The sequence below is a fragment of the Clytia hemisphaerica genome, unplaced genomic scaffold (genome assembly GCF_902728285.1).
Source record: "Clytia hemisphaerica strain Z4C2 unplaced genomic scaffold, Clytia hemisphaerica genome assembly, whole genome shotgun sequence".
NCBI lineage: Eukaryota > Metazoa > Cnidaria > Hydrozoa > Leptothecata > Clytiidae > Clytia > Clytia hemisphaerica.
In genome coordinates this window covers 955,865-964,310 of record NW_027104338.1, presented here as the reverse complement: position 1 = coordinate 964,310, position 8,446 = coordinate 955,865, and the positions used below count along the sequence as shown (strand labels likewise).

General features: G+C 35.4%; 1 protein-coding gene across 1 annotated transcript; it reads right to left on the bottom strand.

Moving 5' to 3' along the window:
• Positions 1 to 3,804: 3,804 nt before the first annotated feature.
• LOC136817837 (uncharacterized) lies at positions 3,805 to 6,457 on the bottom strand. The gene is made up of 4 exons (XM_067074170.1): positions 5,579 to 6,457; positions 4,639 to 4,748; positions 4,348 to 4,517; positions 3,805 to 4,135 (listed from the first exon to the last, which is right to left on the bottom strand). The coding sequence occupies exons 1-4, from the start codon at positions 6,059 to 6,061 to the stop codon at positions 3,930 to 3,932; spliced, it is 969 nt and encodes a 322-aa protein (XP_066930271.1). The 5' UTR covers positions 6,062 to 6,457; the 3' UTR covers positions 3,805 to 3,929.
• Between the last annotated feature and the right edge of the window lie 1,989 nt (positions 6,458 to 8,446).

Sequence of the window (8,446 nt, the reverse complement as noted above, 5' to 3'; positions counted from 1 at the left end):
AAAATACAAACTTTCCATGATTTTAAAAAGTCTAAGGATCCGAAATTTCCAGCATTGAAAAAAAGTTTTCCAAAATGCTTGTCTTTACAAAATAACTCAATCGAGTGTTAAACCTCTTGAATTCTATGACCCTAAAATGTAAAATTTACAAACGAGTAATTTAAAAAACCATAACATTTCTAGATAAAGTGATGCAATATGAAATAGTAAAGAACTAATTATACAACCAGGGAGAAAAATATTCATCTCTCTTTCCAATGGTTAGAAACTACTAAAAAATTACATTGGTTATGTTGCTATTTTAACCCAGCACATAGGAAGACATTGACTTTACGTAGACTATTTTTTGAAAACAAGATCACACACAACACGAGGTAATAAAACAAAAAGCAATTTGTCAGACAATAAAAAATTATTTTTTGGAGTTGTTCATAAAGCACTTCTATGGTGGCCCATGAGTGTCATCTATTAAATATACATTTTCTTTAGATTATTAGAAAAATTAAATCATTTTTTAAAATGAAGTACAATGTAAATTCCGAATTCAAAATAAAAGTAAAGTTGAAGTCGATTTCAAAATAAAAGTAAAGTTGAAATCATTCTAAAAATAAATTGAATGACATCGCTGGTCCATCCCGTGGCCCAACGATGTCATTTTTATCTTATTTTATTTTTTCTATTGTAGACCAAATAAGCCTAATAGATAATACTTTTAGGTGCCAAATAAACGGGGGGGGTTCGAATAAACGGGAGGGTTGGAAAGTTTTTTCAGATCAAATAAACGGGGGGGGGGGGACCTAAGTACCGGGGGGGGGGTTGGAAAATGGACTTTTAAACTCGCTTTTAAAAACCCTATTAGAGAGCTTATTAGAGTAAAACAAGAAACTTTCCTTTTGGGAGCTGGGAATTTTTTCAAAAATTAATAAACGAGGGGGTCCTAATAACGTCCGGGGGGTTGGAAAAAAATCAAAAAATTAACAAGCGGGGGGCCCGTTTATTTGGCACCTAAGAGTATACGTTTTAAGCATGGTTAAATTGCGGCCAGAGGGGTGAGCGTTATTCTCAATTTTTCTTTGTTCTAAACAATATGTTTCATTGTTTTCAAAAGCGAAAACCACCCTAGTATTATTTTCATTCTTGGCTCAATTCCTCCAAAATTGATCCCCACATCTCACAACCCTAGTACCCCTCCCCCCTGCGGGATATTTTGTTACATCTAGTTTATCATTATCACACAATTATGGACCACCTGTGCAAGAATGTTGATGCGATGATCTTTATCTCCTCATATGGAAAATAGCAAGAAAACCGTGTATAGACTTTTTCATAAATTACGTCACAGACATCTCTTGCCTCTCTTTCAAGATGTTGCTAAGGTAATCAATTCTCGTTGGATTTTTGTGACACTTTTATTGGAAGCTGTCAACTTTGATTGGAATTCCTTGAGAAATAATCGCCATAGTAATGTGTTTAGGTAGTTTATAAAAAGGTCAAAATCTAAAAAGTACAAAGGACTAAAAAGGACAAGACAGACTTCGAAGATAAACCATAAACGCAACGTTAAAAACTCTTTCAAAAACAGTCATAATAAGGTAAATATACAGCGGATAAAAATGTTAAATTGTAGCTATTTTAACAAAGTAAATGAAACGAAACATAAAACCCAGGAAAATAGGTAAACATTAAGAAATTACAACGTTATGTAAACATAAAACTTAATGTTAGTATGTTACATTGCAAATTTCATAGAAAAAGGTTTCAAAACTCATCGTTGTTATATGTTAACTCCCTAGGATGCTATGGTGCACGTCATCATGAAATAAAATGAACAAAAGATAAATATCCCACTATACTCAAATATCAATTAACTAAAGGTGGTTACGGCGCTGAGTACACTTAATAGCTATCTTTTCACAGTAAGCAACAGGATAAAGACCCTTGACTCTAGCCTCTAGCTTTTGATACATCAAAGTGTCTTAGTAGGTTGGGTCCTCTTTTCAATTTTCAAAAAGCACTTGCCCCCCCCCCCATTGACAGTTTTCTCAACAAAGGGGCACTACTATGTACATGTTAGTAAAAAAAACAGCAAGATTGCAAGATTAGCAACAACAAAAAAGAAAAAGGACACTCAATAATAAACAAAAGTAACTAACGAAATTTAAAATTACTTAATAACACTGCCATCGGCAAGTTCTACTTGGTCATCATATGTATTGAAATGGTCCTTATCTAAAGCTTGCAGACCCGCCATTTCACAATACTTGTTGCAATTGTGTGTCATGCCAAAGCGCTTTATTGCCTTCCTTGAAAAGTTTCCGACACAAAAAAGGGACTCTTTGTTGAGGTGGTATACTGATGAAGCTATTTCTGGGTCAGATAACTTCAGCCCACATCCTTGTATATCAGTGAGAAGTAACTTTTCTTGTGACAAGACGAAGGAGAAATGAGCCAAACTTTGTGCTTGTTTGGTTAGTTCATCATCACTATCACGACAACACCCATCGTTGTTTAAATACTTAACAAAACTGCCATCGATTTTCTCCTCGATAGTAACATATTCCTTTTTTTCCTTGTCATTGTCATTTATTTCCCCATAAAATATCTTCACATACGTAAATTTGGGAAGATTGTCATTTAGTTCTTTTAGTTTGGAGGAGAAGTAGTTCGATAAAGCGACCATTTGAACACTTGTTTTGGTGTGGTCCTCAAGACTTTGCTGCCTTTCAGCCACACTTTGTTCAGCTTCAGTTTTATAGCGCTTAAGCACCCACGTTTTGTTCTTAAACATACCATTTTGACTTGTTGCTGAGTACGCGTTCCTAAATCCACCAGTACCAAGAATCTTTTCATCAATTTGAAATGAACAAGATCCGTGTGATGTCCACTTCATATCAACTAAATTAAACGACTTAACACTTATAGAAGCATGCTTTGTTGACTCTGCATTGATCTTGCGACCAACTCTCATCATGGCAGTGAGAGATAATGATGGTGTTGGTTTGCTTGATACATCGTCATCATCACCAAGGGTCGATTTCTTTCTCATCATTAATGATACCGATTTTTCTGGCTCTTTTCTAAATTTGCTTTCGGGGTAGATGGTGTCTGTCAGAAATGACGAACTTATTGGTGAAAATGGTTTTTGAATAAAACGAACATGTATAAGAGACACATCAATTTGGTCGATGCTAGTGCAAGAGGGGCCGTGGACGCCAGCAAGAACATCACAAACCAAATACTTTAAGGCAGGGTCTGTTTCTTTAAAGAATTTGTTGCAAGCCTCCTTTATACCTTCGATTGTGACACTACTGTGGAAATACGGTACAAATTCTCTAGCCCCAATGGTGCTATATTTGGGTTTGCTTATTCCGGTTAGTTCTGCTCCCAGTCTTTGAATAAGCAGTTCTTCGCGTGACAGGATCTTTGCAATTTTGGTTGAGTGTTGTGATTTTCCTTTCGCAGGTTGTTTGGAGCTTGTTCGTTTTTTGGATGCAGCAGCACCAATTTTTGCCCAGTCCGGATTGCTTCTTTTACGATCAGACATTTTATTATTATATTTTCTTTTTCAATAATCTAGTCTAAAAATGAAAAACAATAAATATGATGTTAATAATCTTGCTATTTTCACTGTTTTAAAGGAGGAAACTGGTTTGCTATCTATGTCCAAAAGAAAGTACTGTAAGCAAAAAATGTATTTCATTGATTGATTACTAAAGGGGAGTTAGATTGCAGTTTTCAAATACTTAAAACAAGAAACAATGAAACCAAATTTATATTTTATTGTTGTATACCAAACAACTTTCTTTCATTTTTTATGCGATAAAACAAACTAAAAAATTCTTAGACAACAGCTAGTTTAAATTATTTACATTTTGAGACAAATAAAGATATTAAAATCATAGATACAGATTATACAGTATAATCATTTACTAATTTTCATTGTTCAATCTATCTTTTAAGGTAGATCTTAAATGTAGGTAAGCAGTTCTAAAATGGTTGAATGGAACTTCACCAGGATATGGCACAACTGACTCACATGCTTCACGCATTTCTTCAGTTAAAAAATCACTAATACCATTGCCTAGCTCTGCCTCTGCTTCCACCTCAGTGATCTGCTCCTCTGTTAATTGGAATCCTAATAAATTAAATATAAGATTAAAGAAAATTCATTGCATTAGAGAAGAGAGAAGTAGGCCCTCTAAAGTACAGAATGGGTCCACCCCTGACCCCACATACAATGTCTGACATATCTCCCTATACTTTTGTAACCATTGTTAACCTTCTTCTGCACTCGATCATTCTATAGCTCAATAGTTTAAAAAACTAGACTAAGTTTAAATGTCTTACCACACTGTTGTAAATCATACTTTTCTGGAAACTGATATATATGATTGGGTATTCCATCTGGTAGCAAAGTATGCTTTTGACGTCTTATCCTATGTGTATTCCAGACTATATCCTTAAATTCATCAAGTTCTCTTTGAACACATGGTACCATGATGAATGCCAGGAGATCTCTTGAAAAAGAAATTAAAAACATATGAACAAGCAATAACAATAACAGAAAAATGATCTAATATTTCAGTCTCATGCACGTTGACTTAATTTGTTAAACTTAAGTTTCAAACATAACATTACCTATCAATTTGGTCATGTGGGTTATACAAATTTTCAGCAAGAAGAGCATTGAGGTCCTTCTTGATGTTTTTCTCCAAGCGTTCATGAAGTTCGCGCCACCACCTCTCAATCTGGAAACATATTAATAGTGTCAAAATTCTTTTTTATCCTAAGTTCAACTTAAAAAAAAGAAAAGTTTTTTGATAAGGTTACCCCCCTTTTTTGACTGATTCCCCCTTCCTCTGGAAAATTTGCGACCCCCCCTTCTTGGGTTTCCCCGAAGGTGTCAACCCCACCCCTTAAGAAAAAACTATGGGTTCAAACTATGCAACCTCTGCTGACAGTCATGTTAACTTCATAAAAAAAGATTAAATTTCATGTCCACACTCTACCGTAAGTTTGTCTAATGTCGACATCCCTCATCTAATTCGCAATCTGTCATTTTGTCTCATTTTAAGTTTTCAAGTTTAAATTGATTGTTTTGGGATCTTGAACTTGATTCAGGTAACTCTCATCCTTGTTGTTGCAAATACATCCTGTAGATGACTGATGTTGTTTTTTCTGAAAGCTTGATTTCCTAGTGTGACTAACTGCCTGATATACCACATACACATTTTTTTATAAGAACATTCAAAATCGAAGAAGCCTTCAATGTTCTTAGCTTTTTTGATTTCAAGCCTTAAAATGTTCTTACAGTAATTAAGTCTATTAATTTAAGTCTCAAAAGTTTGCTCATGGGGGACTTAATTGGCGTGAAATGTGATTTTCCTCACTTATTAAGTCAGCTGGCTTAAGAGCCTTTTTACTTTTTATTGAAACATGTGTACATAATCAAAAACAAACAAATGTTCTTCTTTCTTACTCTTGAAGCCTCTAAATGTTCTTAGCATGTTCTTAATTTTTTGACCTATTCTTTGAAGCCTATAAAAAAACGTGTACAGGCACAGGCAAGCCCTAGTACCTGGTTAGTGGTTGAAGTGCCATATATGATTGAATCAACAGGATCAGTGAGATCTCCAACTTGAGCTCTTAGATAACCATGAATTGTTACCAATTTGCCAGTTTCTGTGCCACGGTCACATCTCATACTACCAGGCAAGATTTTTGATTCCTTTAACAATTCCAGGTACCAATGGCCGACAACGTCAGGATTGCTATTGGTCGTCCAACATCTGAGGATTAGTATTTTCCTACTAGCCTGGTCTAGCATTCCATACACTGCAATGGGAAACGTCGAGTTTTGGTAACCCATCAACTTGTCGTGCCCATCAATCGAAAGCAAAGAATCAACACCCGCAGTAGTGTATCGCCCTTCTCTCTTTTTTCTACCATTTTGATTCAGTGCTCTCTTTTTCACATTTTCGTAATCTACATTGACCATACATGCATACACTACGTTTCTTGGAACTTTCAGTTCATGTTTTTGCCTGACTTTCAATGTCATTGCTCGATATCCCAGATCTTTCCCTGCTCCTTTAATTTCCTGTCGTACTACTTCTTCAACAGCTTCGGCAGGAACAGAGTAATCTATATGTTATCTCAAAATGTCTCAACATCCTTGACAAGGTAGAGGGGCTACAAGAGCCAGATTTAAAATGATATCCATAGTCCCTGATGACGAAGTCTAAAATTTCAATTTTCTTGAAACCTTGTTTTACATAAATTTCAAGTTGCTCTTTTAGAGCTAAGTCTTCTTTCCAAGACATTAAAAAACACAAGCAATCAAATCAAATTAGACTTTACCCAACACAGCACGTCTAGCTGTCTGTAGTCTGTAGTACATAAAATTCGCTCCTCGTGGTTTATCGCTACTTAAGCTTTTCGCACATTGTGATAAATAACGAGATTGCTCACGGGAATTTCTAACCCGCCCGAGCAAACCCGCACCTGTCAATCACTTTGTTAGACCTGTCAATCATTTTTTAGCACTTAGTTCTCCTTTTTTTTCACTTGTGGTGATCTGAAAAAAGTGATTGTAAGATAATAGAAAAGACGAAAGTCGATTTTCATGCATTTTTTTTAGTTGAAAGTTTTGGAATACTGGATTTTCAAGAGAAGAAGGGAAAGGCATGACTCTTGACTCTTTACTCTTACCTCTGCTAACCAGCCTGATCCATTTTGAAATACTGACTGTAGTCAAAATTTTTGTTTCTTAAAATGATAACGGGAATTTTCAAAAATATCAATAAGAGCTCATAAAACCAGAAAAAGTTTGGCCAATGCTAACAAAATAACACAAACTTCAACGCACTGTATAGGATTCGAACTCTCAAAAACAACATTCCCGTGCTTGCCAGCGCATCGCCTTATCCACTCGGCCACTCAAGCTTTCAATGTAGAAGAACAATGATTAATAGTACCATAATTTTATTTGCCATGATCTGTATAATTTTATTTACCCTGTCAAGGTATTAACTTTTTAAACAAATGATTTCCTACCTAGCCACGGCACATTTTTCAGCAAAAGTACACCGATCACTCATCGAGATTTTCAGGGAATTTTCATGACTCTTTAGTGGGACTGCAACAAACGGGCTGTTAACCCTGTAGAATTTCCATCTGGGGGGTTAGTACACTCTCCAATCTGTTTAAAGTCTCAAAAGACTGAGGAGAGGAGCTTTTTCTTGCATACAGTACCCATATACAGCTAGACTGGAGTCGTTTATAATGCGTGTAATACTAATAATACCAATACTAATAATATGTAATAATAATAATACGGGATTCAGTTTGTATACTAAAATTGTTCCCTTTATTACTTTTTGCTTTATTTCTACTATGTATGAATTAGCCTGGGAATCCAAGCGTTAAACTTTTTTCACAGTCTAGTTTATGATATTTTTGCTGCTGGTTTAACGCTTGGTGCAGGTAACTCGCCTGCAGGGACATTTTTCCCTGCAATGCAGGTTCGGCCTGATTGGCCAGCTTTCGGCGTATTACTTAGCAGTACTTTCGCGCGCATTTTGATATTTTCGATGCGCGCGCATAATTTATGGAAAAAGCTGACTTTGCAGAAAAAAGGAAAACAAATGAAAATGAAAACATAGATTCATTTAGAAACAAAATGGCTGTTGACTGGAAGTCTAAATACATGTGGCTGATGTTTTGATGTGGTTTTTTAGTAGTTTTGAAAGTCTTTAGAGCTTGTGAAAGAGTTTTTATGGTAAGTTGATTATGTGTGTTTGCCTGGGTTTCCAAAGTTCAGAAACTCTGTCAACAAGGGTTCACACACAGACTGTTTATAACATTCTGTGTCAGACTAATCTACCTGCACCAAGCTCTATAATTTTAGAACTTTGTGAGGTGAGGTATTTTTTGTTTTTTCTAAAATTATGAGCTTGGATTCCCAGGCTATGTATGAATTAGTCGTCTAGCTTGCTAGACTAATATACAGCAGACAGAATTCACAGAACGTACACGCGCGGTCGATTAAACACGATCGCGCGGAATGCGGGGCAAAAAATTCCCGTGAGCAATCTCGTTATTTATCAAAAAGTCTTTTCGCTATTAGTCTACCATTATTAAAGTTAGAACACATTAATTTTACGGCACCGAAAATTTCATTGACATCGATGGGCCACGCGGCGGCCCATCCGTATCATGCAAAAAAAAAAAGCAAAAAAGCGATTTAAGTTTTAATTTGAAAATGAAATACACTTTGTATTTTGCTTTTGCATTGAAAACAAACTTTGCTTTTCGTTTTAAAAGGAAGTTAACTTTGAATTAAAATTCTATTACGAAAAAAAAATTTAAAATCAAAGGTTAATCTTGAATGACACTCATGGGCCACCATACACTTCTTATGGTTTTTGAAAAGAAAGACTCAAAC

What these genes read in the sequence shown, in the direction of transcription:
- LOC136817837 (XM_067074170.1), bottom strand. Translation starts at nt 6,061, where the DNA reads ATGACATTGAAAGTCAGGCAAAAACATGAACTGAAAGTTCCAAGAAAC. An exon ending in GCACTTCAACCACTAACCAG is followed by an intron (nt 4,749 to 5,578) that starts GTACTAGGGCTT and finishes ATATGTTTCCAG; the next exon opens with ATTGAGAGGTGGTGGCGCGA. An exon ending in GTATGATTTACAACAGTGTG is followed by an intron (nt 4,136 to 4,347) that starts GTAAGACATTTA and finishes TTAATTTATTAG; the next exon opens with GATTCCAATTAACAGAGGAG.